Source organism: Lontra canadensis, unplaced genomic scaffold, assembly GCF_010015895.1.
Source record: "Lontra canadensis isolate GAN:19392208 unplaced genomic scaffold, GSC_riverotter_1.0 scaffold33, whole genome shotgun sequence".
NCBI lineage: Eukaryota > Metazoa > Chordata > Mammalia > Carnivora > Mustelidae > Lontra > Lontra canadensis.
In genome coordinates, this window is record NW_022631027.1 from 7,671,399 (window position 1) to 7,693,700 (window position 22,302).

A 22,302-nucleotide genomic window follows, 5' to 3' on the forward strand; every position below is an offset into this window, starting at 1 on the left:
CATCCCACTGGGACACGCTGATTATCGGGGAATCGTTCATTCACTGGCAGATCATTAGGGAAGGCCACACAAGGCCCAGTTCCGTGCCAGTCAGCTGAGAGGCTTGTTAGCAACTGAAGACAAAGGAAGACTTCTCTGACCCCTTTCACTATCTCTGATGCCCCTGGGAGAGGCTCACTGGGGTGATACATCAAGGAGTTCAGAACTCCCAAAAGAGGGCGTCTGGGTGGCTCAGTCAGTTAAGTGGCTGCCTTTGGCTAAGGTCATGATCCCAGCATCCTGGGAGTGAGCCCCACATTGGGCTCCCTGCTCAGTGGGGACTCTGCCTCTACCTCTCTCTCTGCCTGCTCGTGATCTCTCTCTCCCTCCCTCTCTTTCACAAATTAATAAATAAAATCTTAAATAAAAAGAACTCCCAAAAGAGGATGCTGCTCAGTGAAAAATGTAGGTAACTGGCTATGTTTGTGTGTGTGTACACACGCACATGTATGCATGCAAGCAGTGTATGCATGTTGGTTACACAGCATGTGCCAAATGTCTTAATTAGGTTGTTAACAAGTGTGCAAATACATATGTATTTGAAGGGACACTACATTGTTTAAAATGGAAAATACTGAAAACTCACATGATCGATGAGAGGTTAAACAAATTAAACAGTGGGACAGTATGCAGAGATTAAAAGTGATGATGTGTATATATTTATTAACATGAACAGATGTTCATGATATGTTTCTAAGTGAAAACAGCAGGTTTCAAAACAGTGTTTTGAATATAATCCTGTATAGATAAAAAGCAAATGTTATTGGTTATTTCCAATTATAGGATGATTTCTTTTCTTCGGACTTAACCATATTTTCTAATTTTTCTGTAACGAGCACACATGACTTGCATATATTTTTTCTTTTTTTAATGCTTTTTAAAAAAAAAGATTTGATTTATTTGTCAGAGAGAGAGCACAAGCAGGGGGAGTAGCTGGCAGAGGGAGAAGCAGGTTCCTTGCTGAGCAGGGACGCCGATGCAGGACTTGATCTTAGGACCAGGGGATCATGACCTGAGCCAAAGATAGATGCTGAACCTACTGAACCACCCAGGCAACCTGACTAGTATATTTTTTAAAGTTTTTTTTTTTTTTTATTAGACTGAAGAGGGAGTGCCTGGTGGAAAATGGAACAACTAGTTGAGACAGTGCCTTTAAGCATGTCCCTCTGAGAGGACCCGAGGACTCCTCTGGGCCCTCCCTCAGTTCTCAGTTTGAAATGTTAGTCAGCTAGAAACTCAGGAGGCACAGTGCCTTTTCCCCAATCCCTGCTGTCATGGGCAGACTCAGGGCCACTGGCTTCCCATGGAGGGTCGAGGTACCTGAGGGGGTGGGAGCCCCCCTGCGCCCTCGGGGCACTCAGGGAGCATGGTGAGCTTCTCTCTGGTGCTGCACATGCAGGAGGGCGAGGGGTCCTCTGGCGTCCATTTCTGCTTCTGGAACAGGTGGGTGATGTTCGGGGACACAGAAGGAGTCTTCCAGGGTGTTGAATTGACACAGGGGTACTCCCTCATGGAAGGCAAGAAAATATTTCACAAGTAGCTCCAGCTGATAAAAATCCCTAAAAATGAGAAATAGTGCCCAACCTTCTCCTTAGCCTTTCCTCTATCTCCGCAGACCCACGTATTTTCTTCTTCTATTCTTGGATGCTAATTTCTGCTCAAAAAAACTCAAGACCAGAATTTTGTTGATTGACTAGGCTGAGCAATAACTGTCTACTTTGTGGACTGTTTTATCTCCCTTCGTCCTCCTGGTACCTCTAGCTGTTGAGAAACAGAACAAATAAAAGAGGAGTTGGAGCTGCATCTGTTTGGGTCCTTACCTACAGCTCTGAAAACTACTGAATGAGAGAAGCCATTACAATTATACTGAAATTTAAGGATTCTTGGACTTCAGTTGCCCTCTGTAACTCTCTTCTCTGTACTTACAGCAATTGAAAGTTATGTAATTAATGCCATTCTAGGTCCAATTAAACAATAGCACATCCCCCATCTCCCTCCTTTCCCTGTTCAGATTCCTTTCAAATACACTGTGGGAAACATATGTCAACTTAGTATGGAACTTTCTATATTGGGAATTCTAGAAATACAAAGCTGCCCAGTGATGCAGGGGATTCCTAAGAGGTGGGGACACCCTTGCACTGGGTGTTGAAGGAGAGGAGGGTGAATGTCAGGGATGAGGAAGCACCTGTGTAACAGAGAGCGGGATGGAGATGGGACCTCTTCTGACCTGCCAGCCTGGGATCCCACCCTCAGGGCTCCCCTGGGGCAGTCGCTGACGGGAGGACAGGGGTGCGCAGGGACTTACGGAAGCCACTCTTCCTTCAGGCAGCGGTTGCCAAAGCCCGGCTTGTTCAGGAGGACGTCTGCAAGCGCTACCAGCTGCTCACTGCCTGGCTGGTCCAAACTAGACAGAGTGAGAGGGGCTTACTTGACAGATGCATGACTGGGACAAAGGGACAAAGCAGCTAACATGCAACTTGACAGACATGCACGGAATGGCTGCTCCACGCTGGGCATGAATGCAAACCACAGAACGCTGCGTGGGGGTGGCTGCAGGGTGCTGGGAAGGGAGGGTGCTGCCCCCACAGGCCCGGCGATCTGCTGGCGTATCATGTCTGTGCCTCAAAAAGATGGAGTTCAACCTACTCACCCAACCTTTACTTTGTCTTTCCTTACACCTGGCAGTCCCCGTTGTCCACTTGGGGTCACCTTTCCCAAGTGACAGGTACATTAACTTCCTTTTGGAGGGCAGTCCAGGCCCCCTTCCACATTGGTTGCTGTGGAAAGGGGAAGGTCCCTCCAAGCAGGCTGACCTGGGAGCCCCACAGCCCATGGGGTGAATGATAACCTTTAGGGATGAATCTCCACACCTGAAGAACGTGTACTGCTGCCCGTACATCCAAGGGTGAAGGGTCAAAGCCGGATATTCACCGAAGGGGGGGATGATGAGGGAAAGCATCAGAGCCAAAAACACAAAAGTGGCTGGGAGGACAATCTGTCGGAAAATAAACAGGGCAATGTGAGCTGTGGTATGCTAAAGACACCCCCCCACCCCCAACACACACACTCTCATTCTTCTAAGCATTTATCTGGCAGAAGGTCAGTTTTCTGGGGAACATTATCAGGGAAGACATGCAAAGGCAAGATGTGTAGGAGAAAACAGACTGTTCTGGTCGCCACTGAAGAATGAATGAAGTAGGCTAACACTGAGCGTTGAGGTAGCCAATCAATGTTCAGCCAGAAGTGAACTGTGTCTGTTGGTTTCTGCATCTGAATACAAAAATATTTTTAAAAAATTAAAAAATATTAAAAAAAAAAGAGTGCCAAAAACAATCTGTAGGTTGAATGCAATCCCTACCAAAATACCAACAGCATTTTTCACAGAGCTAGAACAAACAATCCTAAAATTTGTATGGAACCACAAAAGACCCTGAACAGCCAAAGCAATTTTGAAAAAGAAAAACAAAACTGGAGGCATCACAATTCCAGACTTTAAGTTATATTACAAAACTGTAGCAGTCAAAACATTATGGTACTGTCACAAAAACAGAAAAATAGGTCATTAGACCACAATAGAGAGCCCAGAAATAAACCCTCAATTAATCTTTGACAAAAGAGGAAAGAATAAGCCATGGGGAAAAGACAGTCTCTTCAAAAAATGGTGCTAGGAAAACTATACAGCTATATGCAAAAGAATGACACTGGACCACTTTTTTACAGCATGCACAGATATAACTCAAAATGGATAAGACACCTAAATGTGGGAACTGACACCATAAAAATCCTAGAAGAGAGCACAGGAAGTAATTTTTCTGACACTGGCCATAGCAACATTTTTCTAGTTATGTCTCCTGAGGGAAGGGAGATAAAACCAAAAATAAAGAACTATTGAACATACATCAGAATAAAAAGCTTCTACACAGCAAAGGAAGTAATCAACAAAACTAAAAGGTAACCTAGGGAGTGGGAGAAGATATTTACAAGTGACATATCTGATAGAGGGTTAGAATTCAAAATATATAAAGAACTGATACAACAAAACACCCCCAAAACAAATAATTCAATTTAAAAATGGGCCAAAGACAAGACAGACATTTTTCCAAAGAAGACAGATGGCCAACAGACACATGAAAAGATGCTCAACAGCACTCATCATCAGAGAAATGCAAATCAAAATCCCAGTGAGATATCACCTCATACCTGTTCAGATGGCTACAATGAAAAACACAAGAAACAGGTGTTGGCAAGGATGTAGAGGAAAAGAAGTCCTTGGTGGGGATGCAAGCTGGTGCAGTGTCTGTGGAAAACAGTCCGGAGATTCCTCAAAAAATTAAAAATAGAACTATCCTATGATCCAGTAAGTGCAGAATTGTATATTTACCCCCAAAATACAAAAACACTAATTCAAAGGGACACATGTCCTCCTGTATTTAGTGCAGTATTATTTACAATATCCAAACTATGGAAGTTGCCCAAGTGTCCAAGGGTAGATGAATGGATAAAGAAGACATGAGACATATATAATAGAACATTACTCAGTCATAAAAAAGAATGAAATCTTGCCATTTGCAATGACATGGATGGAGCTAAAGAGTATAATGCTAAGTGAAATAAGTAAAAGACAAATACCATATGATTTCACTCATATGTGGAATTTAAGAAACAAAACAAATGAGCAAAGGGAAGAAAAAGAGAGAGAGAGAGAGACAAACCAAGAAATAGACTCTTAACTATAAGAACAAAGTGATGGTTACCAAAGTGGGGAGTGAAATAGGTGATGGGGACTGAGGAGTGTGCTGGTCATGATGAGCACTGAGTAACATACAGAATTGCAGAAATCACTCCCCGTATTGTACACCTGAAACTAACATAACACTGTGGGTTAATAATACTGGAGTTAAAATTAAGAAGTTAATTTAAGAAAAGACTAAAAAGAAAAAAGAGGCCAATGACGTTGATATGTAGGGTCATGTAGGGTCATAGCAAAAGTGAATGCAAATATGACTTTACCCTTCACTGTAGAAATGAAAACAGTCTTCACATATTCACTATTATTTTCTCTGCTAAGCAGGTCGAACACGAAGAATCTTTATGTTACTAAGAATCGAAATCAAGGTGGCAAGGAGCAAGCAAAGCCAACAAGACCTAAAGAATGTGCCCATCCCTGTTTGAAGCTCCAACAGGAGAAAGCCCAGGAGAGGAGGGAAAGGCCAGGAGAGGGCAGGCAGGCTTTGGCCACCAGCAGCCAAGCGCAGGCAAGGACCGACAGTAATACCTGGGCCAGGAAGTCCTTGTGGCTGCGCACAGTGTGGTGGAACCGCTTGATCAGTAATGCCTGCACATGCTGGAGGAGCAGGGGTGCCCCTGTGTTGAGCCGGCTGCGGTGCTCAGGCTCAGGTTCCAAGGAGGGCTGGCCCCCCGGGGGAGGAGCTGGCTCCGCAGAGCAGCCATCGGAGCCCTGGGGAATTTGTCTGGCCTTATCTCCAGCACCCAGCCAGGGGTGTTGGAGGCTGACGTTTTCTCTTTTCTGTCGAGTGCCACCTGATTTGGAAGATTGAAATAATAAATTTAGAAAAGTACTTGCAGGGTATGGCTTTCATGTGCTCTTTATTTTCTTACTGCTCTGGTTTTCCCTTCCATTTAAATTAGCAACAAAGTATCAGGCCAGGTCTGTTTCGGGGGCACCTAGCTGGCTCAGTCAGCAGAGCCTATGACTCTTAAATTCAGGGGTCACAAGTTTAAGCCCCACATTGGGTGTGGAGCCTACTAAAAAGAAAATAAATAAATAAAAATAAAATGATGATTCTATTTTTTAGTGTAAATCATCTATAGACAGAATTACCTGAAATCCTTTAAAAATTCTCTACAGTAGCTAAAGAGAAGACCATATAAATGCATTGACAGAGAGGTCTAAAACATATAGCTAAGTAAAAAAAAAAATCAACGTTACAGAGCAATATGTGTAATAAGATCACTTTTGTGTTAGAGAGCACGTATATCATATATAACAAATTATATATTATACACATATACACACATACAGATATAAGAGCAAAGCTCTCATGGAACACCCACCAACTATTAATAGAAGTTACCTCTGCAGGGGGAGAGTTGGATAAGGGGTGGGGATGAAGGAGGAGGGTGATTTTAGCCTTTTTTGTATTATTGGAATTTTTAAACAGCAAAATATATTCATGTGTAACCTGTGGACTTAAGTAAAAGTCAGAATTGATTTTTTTTTTTTTCTAAATTCTTAGAGGCCACTGAGAAGTGGTGGAAAGGCTAAGAGTTAGGTGACCTGGGTTTGAATCCTGACTCTTACTAGATGCATGAATTGGACTGTCTGAATCCGAGGTTTCTCCTCTGTAAAATGAAAATGAAAACATTTCACAGGATTGTTATGAGGATTAAACAAGCTGATATGTAAATATGCTTTAAGAACTACTCACTGCAAGTCATTAGTTATGTTGAAGCTATAGTTCATCATCACTGATTAATATTAATTTTGTAGAAACTGTTGTTTGACATAAAGGGAGAGCCTAGAGGACCGCTGGTTGGTCTCTAGCTGCTTTCCTAACCTGTCCTAAAGTCCCCCAGCACAAGGGCAGCTGCAAAGGGAGTTGGGTCAGCCCAGTCATCCTTCCAATTAACACTCATGGACACCTGCAATGCAGCAACCTGGCTTCCTCAGGCTCACTCATGACCTAGTGCCAGAGCCCCAGTGCTCCTGCCTCCTTTCCCTAATCTGGGGTCAGATTTTTTTTTTTAAGATTTATTTTATTTTTTGGTAAGATTTTATTTATTTATTCGACAGAGAGCATGAGAGAGAGAGAAAGAGCATGAGAGGGGGTAGGGTCAGAGGGAGAAGCAGCCTCCCTGCTGAGTAGGGAGGCCGACTAGGGACTCGATCCTTGGGACTCCAGGATCATGACCTGGGCTGAAGGCAGTCACTTAACCAACTGAGCCACCAGGCGCTCCAAGATGGATTTATTTTAAAGAGAGAGTGAGAGAGTGTGAGCAGAAGAGGGGAAGAAGGAGAGGGAGAGAAGAAGCAGACTCCCTGCTAAGTAGGCAGCCCAATGCAGGGCTCTAGATCACACTACTGTGAGATCATCACCCCAGCTGAAACCAAGAGTTGGGTGCTTAACTGACAGAGTCACTAAGGTTCCCCGTGAGCTCAGATGTATTGTGTGCTGTGGTTGGCCCTTGTTCTGGTAGGATCCCATGAGCTTTGCTCTCTGATGGCCCATCCAGACTGGAGACCACTGTGGAGGCAAGATCTGAGGGTGCCAGTGGAGGGCAGTCAGAGCCCTATTTGTTCCTGGCTTCCTGCTGCCCTCTAGTGGTCAGTGGCTGTGAGCCACGCCTTTAGAGGCCACACTGAGCCTTTTGGTACCTTGAAACTTGGTACCCCAATGGATAGCTACAAGTTCCTTCAGACTTTGGAGATAAGATCAGAAAGTGTCATCCTCTAAAACTGAGCCAATTAAAATATGCATTTAGCCATCTGAAAAATGGGAGGCAGTGAGAGTGTGGACTTGGTCCTAGTTTGAGAGCTAAAGCCAGGAAGTAAGACTCAGAAGCCTGTTTGACTTCAAAGCAAGTCATCCAATCTGTGTGAACTCAGTTTCCCCCAGATGGGGCTAACCCCTGTCTTAGCGGCCTCATGCAATTATAGTGACAATCAAAACAATGGATGTTACATGCTCTATGAAGTATAAAGGGCTAAAAATTTTGAGGTAAAAGATGATTTGTAAATTAGGATGTTGCTTAATCTTAATCAGAAATCACATACTGTGTTAAAACTTGGCACATATTAACTCATTCAACTGAATAATCCTAAAAGTTGGGTACTATTATTTGCCTCATTTTGCAGATGAGGAATCTGAGGTACAAATACGCTAAGCATTTACCCAAAGCTACTCAATTAGCAAATTGTGGAACCAATTATGGAGATCTCCCTTACTCTAGAGGCTACACTCTTAACCTCGATCCCTGCATGTTTCTTTGGAACACCCTACTCTATGCCCAGGCTGACCAGTCTTCTGATGTCCAATTTCTTCACCTGAGAAGATCTAACTATTAAGGAGTATTTTGGGCTGATGAAAGCCCCAACTCTTGAAAACATCACAGCTTCTGATATAAATTTGTATATTTTCATCCTGGTCTTGGTTAATGTAAGCCTTCGTCTTTGGGTGACCTGGGAAAATTCCATTTCTGTGTCTTTAAAGCTGGAAAGAACACCTGGGTCTCATGGTGAGTTGCCCCTGCCCTCTCCGGCAGACGGCCCTTCCCTCCGCACTCTGTCAGGATTCCTGCTTCTTCTGGCCACCACACGACTCACCTGGGCCAGGCAGCACATTTGGGCTGGTGTATTTGACCACTGGTAGTTCTAGGCATAATTGCTAAACAGACATCTGGGACCACTTATGAAGCAAGATGAAAACCATATATCTTAAGAGCTGGCATCAGAAACTTCACAGGGAGGAAACTGTCTTTGCACAGGAAAATACTATGATGTTACTATACTGGGTAGAAAAAGGTAACCAGTAGCAGGAGCCCAAGGCATTGAAGGAGAATGGCATGCAGCTTTGCCTGTCAACAGGAGAGAGGAAAACAGAATGGAGAGAGAGGAGCCAGACAGAGGATTTTATCAGTGTGGGTGGATGCCTTTTAGTTTATCAGAAGTGGCCTGTGTCATGGCAGGTAATCCCGCCTGTATGTCCCTCTCCCTATACCCTATGCTTCACAGTAAACTCACTCATGAAGGCTTTGTGTGCCTCTGGGGTTTTGGTAGAAATCACAGGAGGGGCTAGTTGGTGCCTGGGCTCATACATGTAGAAGAGAGACCCCCAAATCCACAGAAGTTATGACTTCCACAGTGGCAAGTTTCCATAGGGCACTAAATGAAGGTTCAGAATAATTTTATCTCTTTCTTAAAGAGGCCAGAAGATTCCAGCTGGCATCTGGGTTGTATTCACTGTCACCATTATCTCTAGGGACCCTGTGGGCTGTCACTCATGCAGACAGGAGTGGATCAGAGGCCTGGTGGAGATAAGAGGAGTAGATGAGGATGGTGAGGTGGCAGGTATAGGAGACCCGAAAGTGGGATGAGAAGCTTCGGGGTGGTGAAGCTCCCAGCCTGACCTCTTTAAGAATCCTGATTCATCTAGAGTCTTTCCACCCAGATCTAATTCCACTTGTCATTCCTCTGTCATTTAAAGGAACTAAGAATGCAGAATGTGTGATATTGGGGGTTCAGACAAATACAATGGAGGAGAATTTCCTGCTTTGTTGTTTCATAAAATTTTCCTTTGATTTTCAATACAGAGCTTGGGGAGTATGGTGAGGGAACAGACTCTGGAACCATACCAGCAAACAGAGGTCCTGAATCAGAATCCTCCGTGACCTTCAGAAAAATCTGTCAAAAAAGGAAAAAGAGAACATTTGGTTTAGGCATTCCATTCTCAGAAAAAAATCTAACCCTAGCTCAGTTTTGTTGGGTACTACTTCCTAACGGAAGGAAAATATGTTGTGATTTATCTAAGAACACGGTCTTCTGGCAATATAAAAGTGTATGCACACAGGGACCTCAGCCACTTGAAATCTGTTTCTGTATGGACAGAGGCATGAGGGAGTGAGCCAAAAATGAAACTAGCTGCTGTACCTGGGTGGGGAGTTACGGCTTTTGGCCCTCATGAAACGTCTCCCTAGTATTCGACTTCTGCAAAGAAGCTCCTTTTCTGCTTCCTGATGGAAACCAGCTGGGATCTCCGGCTTACCTCTTCCAGGGGAGTGTCAGAAATTCCAAAACTGCTGAGCCCCAGGTCGGCTAGTGTGTCCTCTAGCTCTCTGAAAAGGCTGGCATATGCTCTCTGCTTGAAATTCTTATTTGGAAGAAGGAAGATAAGTTCTTGACCAATGCATTCCACCAACTTTGCCTCTGGAACATGGTGTTGTATCATATCCATCAGCTCATTCACATCTCCTAGGACAAAAAAAAAAAAAAAGAGAGAGAGAGAGAGAGAGAGAGAGAGAGACTGACATCAACTCTGTCTTCCAGAATTGAACCTGGGAGACTGTGAGCCTGCTCACATCCCCTACTTTCTTCCACTTCCCATTTGAGGAAGGGGCATTTCATTCCTCAGTAGTGACTCCTGAGGAGGACTAATGCGCTTCCGCAGTCTGTTTTGGCTTATTTGGCCCTGTGAAGGGCACTGAGAGGGAGAGGGAAAGGGAAGCCACAGCACTCCCCACTAACCAGTCAGGGAAACTTGGGGAGGTCATGCAATGCTCCTCTGCTAGTTTTCTCCTTTGTGCAATCAAATGTTCTGTCCCTTGCAAACTATGTAACATCAAGCAGTTTTTTTTTTTTTTAAATCTGTTCAAAGGGGAAAACAGTGGCACCCACTCACTTTACTCTTATTTATTATTTATGAGGACTGGATGAGTTAATACCCACACAGCGCTTAGAATAACATGTCTGGTGCCTAGGTAAATATTAGCTGCTATCTTAATCATGAACATCATCTCTAGTAAGAAAGTTCTTATCATTATTGTTGCTCATTTTAATTCAACACAGGCTTGAAGGTTAAGTCAAAGTTGCTTTCATTTTCCTTGTCTGGCCCAAGCTATAGATCACTTGCCCAAGATGCATACCTGGGACTGGTGCCCAAGCCGGAGAAGAACTCGCCCTCCTAAATCACACACCAGTGCTTGGTCTAATTCTTCGAAGGAATAAGCCATTTCCCTTGAGACTGCACCTGCCTGTTCCAACTAACAAAGTAACCAACCTTGACACCCTGATCCAGGAAACGATGAAGGGGAGCAGGAAGCTGTGATGTCAGACTGGGGTGGGGGGATGGAGTGTGGGGTGTACAACGTGGAGCATGAGGAAATGTCCAGTAACAAATATTTACCTGACACACTCATACAGTCAGAATTTTTATTTTTATGCACAAGCATGTATTACTTTGAAATTAAAAATCTAATTAAAAAAATTTAAAGATTGTATGTGAAGAGACAGTTCCCTATTATCTTGAAAAGCAGGTCAAAGGGAGAGGGATTCTAGGGACTCAGAACCCAGGTCTCATGCATTTCTGCCAAGCAGTCCTCTCAATTAAGGCCACCTGGTGGGTTCTTTGCTTCCTTTGTTTTAAAAATGACCCATGTGGAGGGATTTCATGGCTTTCAATCCATGTCCTTCTGTCTAACTGGACTGGAAGGCTTGTTTTATGTCAGATTTACAAAGAGGACTCAATTGTCTTTAGCTCTGGGATGACTTCACACAGGGGCTGGAGGGCTCCTTGTGTGAGGAAGCAGCTTTGCCCTAAACAGCTCTCCAGGGGTCATGCGCATTGTTCTCTGAGGAAGGAAATCGAGCTGAAGCTGCTGGATTCCCAGGAATTGTGTCTTAGTCGTGTGTGTCAGCCTTCCAGAGGGAGTCCTGGAGGGCAGGAGGCTTGTAGTGCCTGGCAGGGAGGTCTACATGTGTGTGTGGTGGACGGTTGTGCGAGAGGGAAAAGCCTTGCGAGGAACTAACTGGGGAGCAGAATGATCTTCTTTCTCTTATTTGGGGCATAATGACTTACTGTGTTCCTTCCTATGGTTCACAGCATCCCTCTTATAGTAAAATAAATAAATAAATAGACATTTGTTTAGAAATAAAAGAATATTTTAAAAAATTACTTTAGCCAGCAGGCCCTGTTTTCAACTTGATTTTGGTACATTCCTGTATTGGTTTTTAAAAACTATCCATGTCTTGACCAAGATTCGTCCTGGGAGGGAATTTCAGCGAGCAGGGAAAGACCCACAGCAAGGCAGACTAGGGAAAAGACACAGAGCTGTCACCCTGAAAGGATGTGTTCCTGGGTGCTGCAAGTTCTGTCCATGCAAAGAGTGGGTAAGAGAGTGAACGTGATGCAGACCTGGGCATTTTCCCTCAAATTTCAAGCATGGTATATAAATAGTGTCTAGTTTTCCTCTTTCACCAGACTTCAGTTAGTAAATTCTCCAGATTTAGAAAAAAAAAATTATGCTAAATAGAGAACTCTGTATTTTCTTTGCTAAGCAGATAGTTCCTCCACCAACCCATCATCAACTTCGGTTAGTACACGGGTCTCATTTTGCTCCTTTTTAGGGATATGGGGTGTGTGGTCTTCCATTTGCAAAGACATCCCAGATGTTGGATGGAAGTGGGCCTTCATGGAAGACAGCAAGAGTTGTTGGCAAGCACTCTGGGTCCCTGAGCTCAGATCCTGTAGGATGAGTGCTTCCAGCGAGAGCCTCTTTGGCATCTCCTGGAGGTGCCCCTGACAAGGTTTAATGCACCCTTACTCAAGAGAGAACTGTTAGGAAGTTGGGATACTGAGGGGAAAGTCAGAAGTGTAACAAGGATGCGTGACTTGGTGTCTACTCTGTGCAGTCCGACTCTCTAGAAAAGTTCACTCTGAGAGCCATCTGTCATCATGGCTTCACCCGAGGGCCTCATCTGGGACCTACAGTAGCCCTTCTCCCCATACTTAAGTAATGCTGCTTGGAACCAGGACAGAAGGACACAGGAAGGGAGGCTTAACATGGGCCACTGACGAGCAGTGAACAAAGACTGGATTCATCAGTTAAGAGAGGAGGCCCTTAGGCCCAGGGCTTTAAAGTCTCTTTGGGAATGGAAGAGAAGGTCAAAGGGAAAGATGAGCAACTTCATGACCATGGGCTTGAGAAATACACAGAGTGTTCTCTTTTCTCCCATTATGTTTGACAACAGGACACACCCAACCATATCAAGAGATGATCGCCAAACAGGAACCAAGACACAGCCTGCCCCAGGACCTACCGTCCAAGACTTGTTCCGGAGTTATCTCATCTATGTGGGCTGGACACCTGCTCGAGAAACCCTCAGACGCACAGCTGCAATTCCCCTACAACAGACAGGCGTCAGTCACTTGAACAACGGCATCTCCCTGAGGCCAAATGCCTTCCTCACCGCACCTTGTTTGTTTCTTTTTCTTTCTTTCTTTTTTTTTTTTTTTAAAGATTTTATTTATTTATTAGAGAGAGAGAGAGAGCAAGCACAGGCAGACAGAGTGGCAGGCAGAGGCAGAGGGCGAAGCAGGCTCCTGCCGAGCAAGGAGCCTGATGTGGGACTCGATCCTAGGTTGCTGGGATCATGACCTGAGCCGAAGGCAGCCGCTCAACCAACTGAGCCACCCAAGCGTCCTGCACCTCATTTGTTTCTTGCTGCCAAAAGTGGTCAACAGATTTTGCCCCTCTCCCTCATATTTTAATATATTACTTCAGGTGAGCACTCTGAGGGTGTGGCTGGCTATTTGATTTTATCCTGGTGAGTGTATGAGTCAGGCACAGAGAGTAACAGCACCTGAAAGGCACCCCTGGCTTGTCATTATCTTACAACAGCTGTAGGTGGCCTATGAAAGACGTTTTGCTCCTCTGACCCTGTGAATGCACACTGGCCTATGGAAGTCCACCCAGAACAGGAAAACCTGGAGGCAGCCTGACCCTTATACTATGGCAGCCAGAGGCCTAGGTCCTGCTACAAAGTAACCAGCCTGACCACTCCAACAGGAACAGTGCCTGGTCTCCAGGAGGCCAGAGGGCATTCATAATGCTTTCTCTCCCTTATCGTCTCCATGTCTCTGACAAGCAGAAGCTGAACTGATCGGTTTCCTTTACTGTGTGTGAAGAAACCAACACTGACAAGCAATTAAGGAATTTGCCTGTGATGACACAGTCCTCCACCTTTCAGCTATCCAGACCCAAACCTGGTCTGACAATGCTGAGGGGGGTCTCTGCTAATGGGTATCGTCTGGCTCTATCATTTTCAGGTTATATAGTTCCCACGAACGCCTTTCCTTGGCTTTCATTTCCCAGCGGACTTTGGGTTTAGTTAGGGAACATAAGCTTTGGAATGAAACATAGGAGGCTTCAGTAGCCACTCTCGGATTCCCAGTGTGCCACCTTGCAGCCTGAGACATTTCTGTGGCTGCATGCCACGTGAGTATGCCGCGTTCTAGAGTACCGTAATCTCAGCTTGTGTCATGTGGGGTAAAGCATCTCTGTAGGAAGGTTCAGAATATCCATTTCTCAAAACCTGCCAAGAGCTTCAGGAACAAGGAGGTTGATCCTGGCCACTAGAGCCCGACTGGGGGAGAGATGCCAGGGATGGCATCACCACACCGTGCATTTCTCCTGACCCAACACAGGCTCTTGCCCTGGGCACACACATACCTCATAGCCTGTTCTTTGGCTCTGGATGTTTTTCATCTTGCGCACCAGGGTTAAGTAGAAGCCCGTGCCGAAGCAGTTCTTCAGGAAGAGCGGGGTGCCCGAGCAGTAGAGCCTTCCCTGGGAAATGATGGCAATGCGGTCCCCGAGGAGGTCGGCCTCATCCATGTGGTGAGTGGACATGATGATGGTTCTGCCTGCAAAGGCAGAGGTCAGGGGATCACCAGACAGGCCCAGGCAGGGCTGGAGGGAAAAGGATGTAGAACAATCTCTCTGTGATATGGGCATGAAAACTCGAAGTGGATCAATAAAAAAGAGTATTCGACAGCAAAGTCCAGAATACTAGAATAATAACGACAACAGCTAACATTTTCTAGCATCCTGCATGCTGTCAAGCACTGTCACATACAGTACCTCTTCTGACTTTGGACCTGCTTCCAATAAATCACTGTGTAGGGGACATATTTATTATAGTCAGCATCTATTGAGTGCCATATGTATATACCCTCTGGATCATTATGCACTACACTTAGTCTTTGCAAAGAACACACACATACTTTGAAACCAATGGGAGATGTCCTTAGAAGAAAACAGTAATGAGGATGCCAGGATGGCAAACTGACCGTGGGATTGAGCCATGCCATCACGTTCATAGGCCCTATGAGCTCTGCCTGCCATCTTTCTGGACCTGCCTCCTCTGGTCAGAAGGTGCTGGGAGAGAGGGAAGCATGGCCCACTCTGAGACACTGCTATCTGCTGTAGTCCTCTGGAGCACTGGACATGTGCATGCCATCCTCACAGCTGGTCCTGAGTGACCTTCTGACAGCCATGGAGTTTCCTGGGATGTCTCCATGTGACTTGCATCTTTTTAGTCAAAGAGGAGTTTCACCTAGAGCTGCATACCTTGCTCCAGACAGAGGGGCTGCAGGTTGAGAGAACCTTTTAGAATATTTAGGGAAGTAGGCTGCTCCATCAGTGACTTCCTGTCTCTATTGGTGTAAACATTTCAGGAGGCTACCATGGGACTCTGGCTCACTCAGGTCACTGGCCGCACCCTGTCAGAGTGTAGTCATGGCTATTAAGTATGCTCAGGTGCAAAGCACCATGGTGAGAGCCAGGGTCACAGACAAAGGCACCATGAGAGCTCAGGGCACTGAGCAGTGGCCATTACCTGAGCGATACTTCAAGAGCAGGTCCCAAATTGAGCGTCGCGAGTAGGGGTCCACTCCGGAAGTGGGCTCATCCAGAATGACAACCTTGGCACCTCCCACAAAGGCAATGGCAACAGACAGCTTCCTCTGCATGCCACCTAGAGTTTGACACAAGGCAACAGGGTCACAAGGGCCGTGGAGGAGGGGAGGAGAAAGGCCCAGGGCTGGTGGCATAAGGGGGACCATGCCTTATATCCAGCAGCAGCTTGATGCTGCCTCCTTAGATGTTTATACGGTGTTCAAAATCTAGTGGTGTGCAGGCCTCTTTAAATGCAGAAAAGGCAAGAAATGCAGAAGTGCAGGAACAGATAAGACCATTTAAAGGCTATTCTCGTATTTTATTTCAAACCCATGAACATCAGAACAAATATAGCCTAGGCTGCTACAAGATAGTGGGGTTCTGTGAGGGAAATGATCCAGAGGTGGGTTCCTCTAAGGTGCACAGAGTAACTTTAGAGACGTGCTCCTGCTCTTAGGAGGTTTCTTAGAAGCCTCCCCTTCTGTCGGTGTCCTGGAAGACAATGGATTTGCCATCCGTAGCCCTCTCTTTTTCCAATACCAAGCACCTGATAGATCCTGCGCTTCTTCGTTCCTCTTGTGGTGGAGGCCTGTGTCCTCCAACATGGCTTCCATCTCCAGCTGGGCCTCCTCCCAGGACTTCCCTTTCAGCTGGGCATAGAACAGGATGTGTTCAGCCACTGTGAGGCTAGGGGACAGGGCAGTGAGAGAGGCAATGGGTTCAGCAGTTCCACTTCTAATGATTCACCTTACAGGAATAAGTAAGGATGAGCACCAAGTTTTAGCAATGAAGATGTTCATTGTGGTGTTGTTAATAACAAAAAACAAGGGGCGCCTGGGTGGCTCAGTGGGTTAAAGCCTCTGCCTGCAGCTCAGGTCATGATCTCAGGGTCCTGGGATCAAGTCCCGCATTGGGCTCTCTGCTTGGAGGGGAGCCTGCTTCCCCCTCTCTCTGCCTGCCTCTCTGCCTACTTGTGATCTCTCTCTCTCTCTGTCAAATAAATAAATAAAATATTTTTAAAAAATAATAATAATACAAAACAAAACCAAACCCAGATCCTGTTAAATATCTAATAAGAGAGGACAGTACATTTATACAATGGTGTAGTATATAAACATAAGAATTATTTTATTGAAGAATATATGATAACATGAAAATGTTCATGATATCTTGAGTGAAAAAAACACAATTGCATTAAAAATGGCCGATTACAAAATTGTATGCAGAGCTTTACTCTCCTTTATAATGTTAAATAATATATGTATACACGCATAGGAGAAAGTTCTGAAAAATCATATACCAAGGTGTGAACCATGGTTATCTCTGGATGGTGAAATGACAGGTGACTTCTATTTTCTTCTTTTAATCTGTATATTTCCTCCCTTCCTTTCTTTTTCTTTTCTTTCTTTCCTATTTTTTCTTTTAAAGATTCCTATCCATTTATTTGACAGAGACAGAGACAGTGAGAGGGGGAACACGAACAGGGGGAGTGGGAGAGGCGCAGAGGCCTCCCACTGAGCAGGGAGCCTGATGCGGGGCTCAATTCTAGGACTCCAGGATCATGACTGGAGCCAAAGGTAGATGTTTAACTGACAAAGCCACCCAGGCACTCCATATATCACCTTTTAAATAATAAATAAAAGTTTTGGGGAAAAGCAACTGAAAAGCCTCTTGAAAAGTCAGTTTTTAGTGCCTGGCTTACGAGAGAAAAAGGAACAATGGTCTCCTCTCTTGGTCCCTGAGAAGGAGTATTTCAGGGTGAGTGAGGGGCATCTGTCAGAGAGTGGGGGGCATTACTCTTCTGAGGGGGTAGACCTCTACTCCCAGTGCCAGAGGCATAGTCTGACTTTCTGAAGGACACCTCTCATAGCAAGCAGGACCAAGGACCTTGAACAGGGGGAAAGCAAACAAGAATACTGCCTCCTGGCCCCCATACTGGCATCCTTGAGCTCAGACCTAGAGAACATGTGTGTTGGGGGGTGGGGGGCAGGGTGGGAATAAGGAATGGAGAGGGTCTCCGTTCCTGTTCTACTTACTGGTGGAACAGGATGTTGTGCTGCGGACACATGCCAAGACTCTGCCGGACTTCATCCAGGCTGGTTTCAATGTCCTTTCCCCCAATGAGCACTGTCCCTGATGTTGGTGGCAACAGACCCGTCAGGATTGACCTGCCAAATGCAGGAGTCAGTGGCCGAAAAGATGACCTTTAGCAGCCCCAGACTCCAGAGTTGCTGAGGACTCTCACAGTGATTTCTGCCTTGACTCTCAGTTGAACCCAAACCACGATCAGCTGTGGGGACCAACAATTTCCCAGACGGGCATTAGAAGCAGTGTGTATATCCAGCCCCTACTGTGGATGTCCACATCTGCCCTTCTGCTTCTATTTAATTCCTAGGGCCCCAGGCAGGCCCTGATGGGTCCTCAGGGTTCCCAGCAGACAACATTCCCTACAGAACAACCCTGTCCGGCTCAGTAATCACAGCCTGGTGCTGTAGGGCACAATGGAAGGTGTGCAGAGCATAGGTCAGTACAGTGCCTGGTATCATGATTATGAAGCATAGTGGAGGGTCTTAATGACAGCTCAGTCCTTCAGTATGTATTTGTTGATGAAGTGATTGAAGGCAGGCAGAGGAATTACCACCAACAATATCATTTCTGGATTCAAAACAAAAAGCTCGATATCCACTTTGGCCCTTTTTTTTGTAAAATGGGAAATAATGGTGCCCACACCTCATGGGTTTGTTGTGAGGGTTAAATGAGTTTATACTTGTAAAGCACTGAGAACCGTGCCAGGCCAGCATAAAGTAAAACTTGAAAGTATTAGGACTGTTCTTACTAAACAGTGTGTTTCAGGCCCCAGGGGAAGTGGCATTTGAGCAGTTGATGCAGTACTGTGTTCGCTGTGAGAAGCCCCGAGGTCTTGGGTGGTGCTCTGGGCCTTCTGACGGTATCAGTCAACAAGGTGAGCAGTCAGTTGAATTTAGCGCTGCCTGGCCCAGCCAGCTCCCTCCCTGAGTTCAGATACAATCTCAGGTTACCTGAATTTGTACTTAGAAGCTGAAATCTCTGTTGATCAACCGCTAGAGGGAAACAGAACCAAATGTAATGGCACCAGCCCCACATTCCATTCACACTGAACCTCCCTCAGAGAACATTCCAACGTAGGGTGTATACTGCTGTTCCTTCCTGGCGCTCTGGAAGAGGTCATAGGACTTGAAGACCGTGTAACACAGGATTTCCCTGCCCCTTGAGAGGGCTGCCTCTTCTGCTCCTTAGGACACCTTAGCTAGCCATGTTCTCCTTCTCAGCAGATGGCGCTCTGGGCCCTTAAAAAGCTAGGGGAGCTTCCAGACCTTTCTGCGCAGAGCTTGCACCTTCCTGAACTTTATCTTCAGTTGCCGGGTGTTACCTCACAGGCCCCTCTGTCGACCACACCCTTTTTACTTTCTCCAAAACAGGTAGGTAAAGAATCCTCTTTGAAAATAAGTAGTTCTCTATGGACCAAGGGCATGTGATGGTGATGGCCGTGACTTTAGCACCATCACTGATGGTGGTAACTCTGGAGAGGGTGGGATGTGCAGACAGGCTTACAGTGTGAGAGACCAGACAGCTGAAAAAACCTGCCTCTTGCCCTCAAGTCAATGACCCCAGAAAGTCAGTTCAACTCTCTAGATGTCCACTTTCCCAGCACACAAAGGGGGCAGTAAACTCACTTCAATTCCCCACTTCTTGTGAGGATCAAATAAAACAACATACATGAATGAGCTCTGAATCCTGCGGTGTGCTTTACACATTCTTCAGACACAAATACATAGTACATTTTTGTCACTAACACTCGATGGAAAAGAGTAGACTGCAGCTAATGAGGCAGAACGAGCCAGAAAATGATAGGACAGAAGAGCAATCCAGGCTCTTTGCCTGAAAACTCACAAGGTGGTGGTCTTTCCTGCTCCATTGTGACCTAAGAATGCAGTGATCTGGTTCTCATAGAAGGTGATGTTAAGACGGTCCACAGCTGGTCTGCTGTAGGTATCAAAAATCTTCACCAGATTTTTCACACACACCCCAGGAACCAAGCCTGGAAGTTCACGTTCAAAGAAGGAATCTTGGAGGAAAAAAATGAACATGATGTAAATATAATGCTTTAATGTACACATCTTTCAAGGCTTGATCTCCAGACCACTGTCTTTTGGCCCCATGACTTTAGGTGGGGCCTTTGTAAGGACGACTACAAAATAATCATGGTAATAATAGTACCTAACATTTACTGAGCAGTTACTATGTGCCAGGCGTTGTTTAAGTGCTTCATAATGATTACCTCATTTAACCCTTATAGCAGGCTCTATGGGGATAGATGTTATTATGCCCACCTTTATAGCTGGGGAAACCTAAGGCACAGAGACATCAAATATCCAATCAAGGTCATGCAGCTCATGAAAGGCACAGCTGGAATTTGAACCCAGAGTGCACTCACCTTATATACGGAGAGTTAGCCCGAAGCTCAATCTTCAGTTCAGGCTGTCATTTCCAACAGTCTGTAGGGTATATCCTCATGGGCTTCTGGTAGCAGCTCAGGCTCCTTATCTTCCTCCCAAAACAACTTTCCCTCAGACTCTCCCATGTCCATTCCTGTAACTGTTCTTTTCCTGGTCACCTTGGCTCAAGCTCTTGTGTTAATTTTGTCTAAAGGGGACTTCCTGCTCCTTAGAACTTGAGTTTCTCAGTTACTGAGTAGGATGGTCCACTCTTTCTCATCACTGTCCCTCGAACTCCAATCCTCTAACTCATCCATGCCTTTCCAGTACAGACCCTCATGACCATGCTGTCTACTTCTCCCAACTTCCAGTCCCCCTCTGCTTGAGTACACTCTGTACAGTACCACTTACTTTGTTAACATTGTAGCTCTGTAACATTGACTCCCTTGCAAAACAACATCCTTCTCCTATGTGTGCCATCTGGTCTTTCCTGTAACTAAGATGGGACCAGCCCTCTGATTTTGGCCTTGGAATTCCACTCTGGGAGGAGGGCCATCCCAGAGGCCCTTTTGACCGCAGACCAGCTCTCCAAGGAGGCAGAGGTCACTGAACTCAGCTTTGTGAAATGGCACCAGGTTGGCCCAGAGGCCTGGAGGCTGGGCCCTCTCACACAGTGGTAGGCAAAGTCCAGAGGAGAGGACAGCAAGGGCATTTTAGCATTTACAGAGAAGTACACATGCTTAGGGAAGGAAGAACATGGGGAGAAGTACAGAACTGGTCTAGGAGAGAAGGTAAGGAAGGCAAAGCCAGGGAACACTTGCAGACCTAATCCATCACTTCAGGAATTATTAGGTAACTTCCACAGTCAGGAAAGGCTTTTGATGGTTTGAATGAATGGATTTGTAGATTTGTAAACCACGAGTGAAGTGTAGTCAGCTCCCCTAGACTCCTTCCTCCTCTGCACAGAAGCATTTATTTTTGTCTTTCCTTATAGCTCATATCCGCTTTAAGTCCCAGTGACCCAAGTTATTGTTCTTGCTAAATCCTCGGAAGTCAGCACATTTGTGCAACTCACTCGGGACTTGCCTAACAAGGGCACAAACACACCACATACTTGGGATTTGCTTTCTCCAGGAAATATGCGTTAATGTCTGGCTGGACCATTCATTCCCCACACGTGCGGCTTGACCCTTGAGAAGCTATTAGGTTTAACTCCTGTCAACAGTCAGTTTCCTGGGGTCCACGGCACCCCAGTCATGAAGTGTATTGTTCCGTCCTTTACAGTACTCTGCACCTCCTCCTTGCCTCTGCTCTGTGTTCTTTACTGAGGGTTTGTTTGTTTGTTTGTTTTACCATTTATTCCTTCTGGGTGTCCTGGATCCTCCATTTCCTCTGTTATGGGTTCCGTCTTTTCCAGGGCCCTTTCTTCTCTAGTAGAACACGCTGCACCAACCAGAAGCCACTGTTACTCTTGGTGAGAGCTAACAATCAGTAAAGGCAGGAAAAGGAGGGGAGAAGGCAGGGGTGGCAGAGTTTCTTACCACAACTGGAAAGCACAGTTCCCTCAAAAGGCCAAGTTAGCATTCCGGGGGACCAGACCCAAACCTGGTCCTGCCGCCCACTGACCTGTGGGCCTGTAAAGTCCTGAAAATGGCTGCCAGTGCCTCCTGGCTAGCTGGCTTATCAAGCTTTGCTGAGCCCAGGTGGAGTTTTATAACAGGTGTTTCACCTCATCCTCTTAACATGCCAGCAAAGGCCCACAATGTCAGAAATTATAACTTTAAAAAATATTCACAAAACCAGGACTGAGTTTGCAATGGGTTAATTTTCTTTACTTCACTAACAGTACTCCTTGCTCCAATAAAAAACATGTCAAAGTCATGGTGAGCCTTGAGAAAAGCTCATTCAAGTTGATATGACGGATGGCCAGCTTAAATTACTGATTGAGACAAAATTTACCTGAGCATTTTTATGGGCACTCGAGTCTTCTGTGACTAACACCAGAATTGAGCCTGGTTGAGGTAGAGGCTTATATAAATTGTCAAGTGCGGTGTAAACACACACACGCACACACACACACACACACATTCTCATACTGACACATACACACATACTCTCTCACACACATCAGACATGTCCGCACGCACACACACACACACACACACAGGTCGTTTTTTTTTGTTGTTGTTGTTTGTTTTTCTAATAAACTTGGCATTTGGTTTAAAAGAACATCAGGACATCCTGGAAGGGGAAGAGAAGCAGAGGAGGGAGCCAGCAAGAGAAGAAAGCAGGGGCTGGAGGAAACCACTGTCACCAC

At 45.6% G+C, this 22,302-nt stretch overlaps 1 protein-coding gene across 1 annotated transcript in view; it reads right to left on the reverse strand.

Moving 5' to 3' along the window:
* Window positions 1-22,302, reverse strand: part of ABCA4 (ATP binding cassette subfamily A member 4) — a 125,327-nt gene that overhangs the window by 37,302 nt on the left and 65,723 nt on the right. Inside the window, exons 18-30 of the mRNA XM_032867270.1 lie at window positions 21,339-21,428; window positions 19,441-19,615; window positions 17,547-17,678; window positions 16,058-16,197; window positions 15,452-15,589; window positions 14,284-14,477; window positions 12,872-12,956; window positions 9,822-10,027; window positions 9,412-9,460; window positions 5,315-5,580; window positions 2,910-3,034; window positions 2,345-2,443; window positions 1,360-1,546 (exon numbers count right to left, since the gene is read on the reverse strand). Of these exons, the coding sequence (XP_032723161.1) occupies window positions 1,360-1,546; window positions 2,345-2,443; window positions 2,910-3,034; window positions 5,315-5,580; window positions 9,412-9,460; window positions 9,822-10,027; window positions 12,872-12,956; window positions 14,284-14,477; window positions 15,452-15,589; window positions 16,058-16,197; window positions 17,547-17,678; window positions 19,441-19,615; window positions 21,339-21,428 (1,886 nt within the window). The remainder of the gene's footprint in view (window positions 1-1,359; window positions 1,547-2,344; window positions 2,444-2,909; window positions 3,035-5,314; window positions 5,581-9,411; window positions 9,461-9,821; window positions 10,028-12,871; window positions 12,957-14,283; window positions 14,478-15,451; window positions 15,590-16,057; window positions 16,198-17,546; window positions 17,679-19,440; window positions 19,616-21,338; window positions 21,429-22,302) is intronic.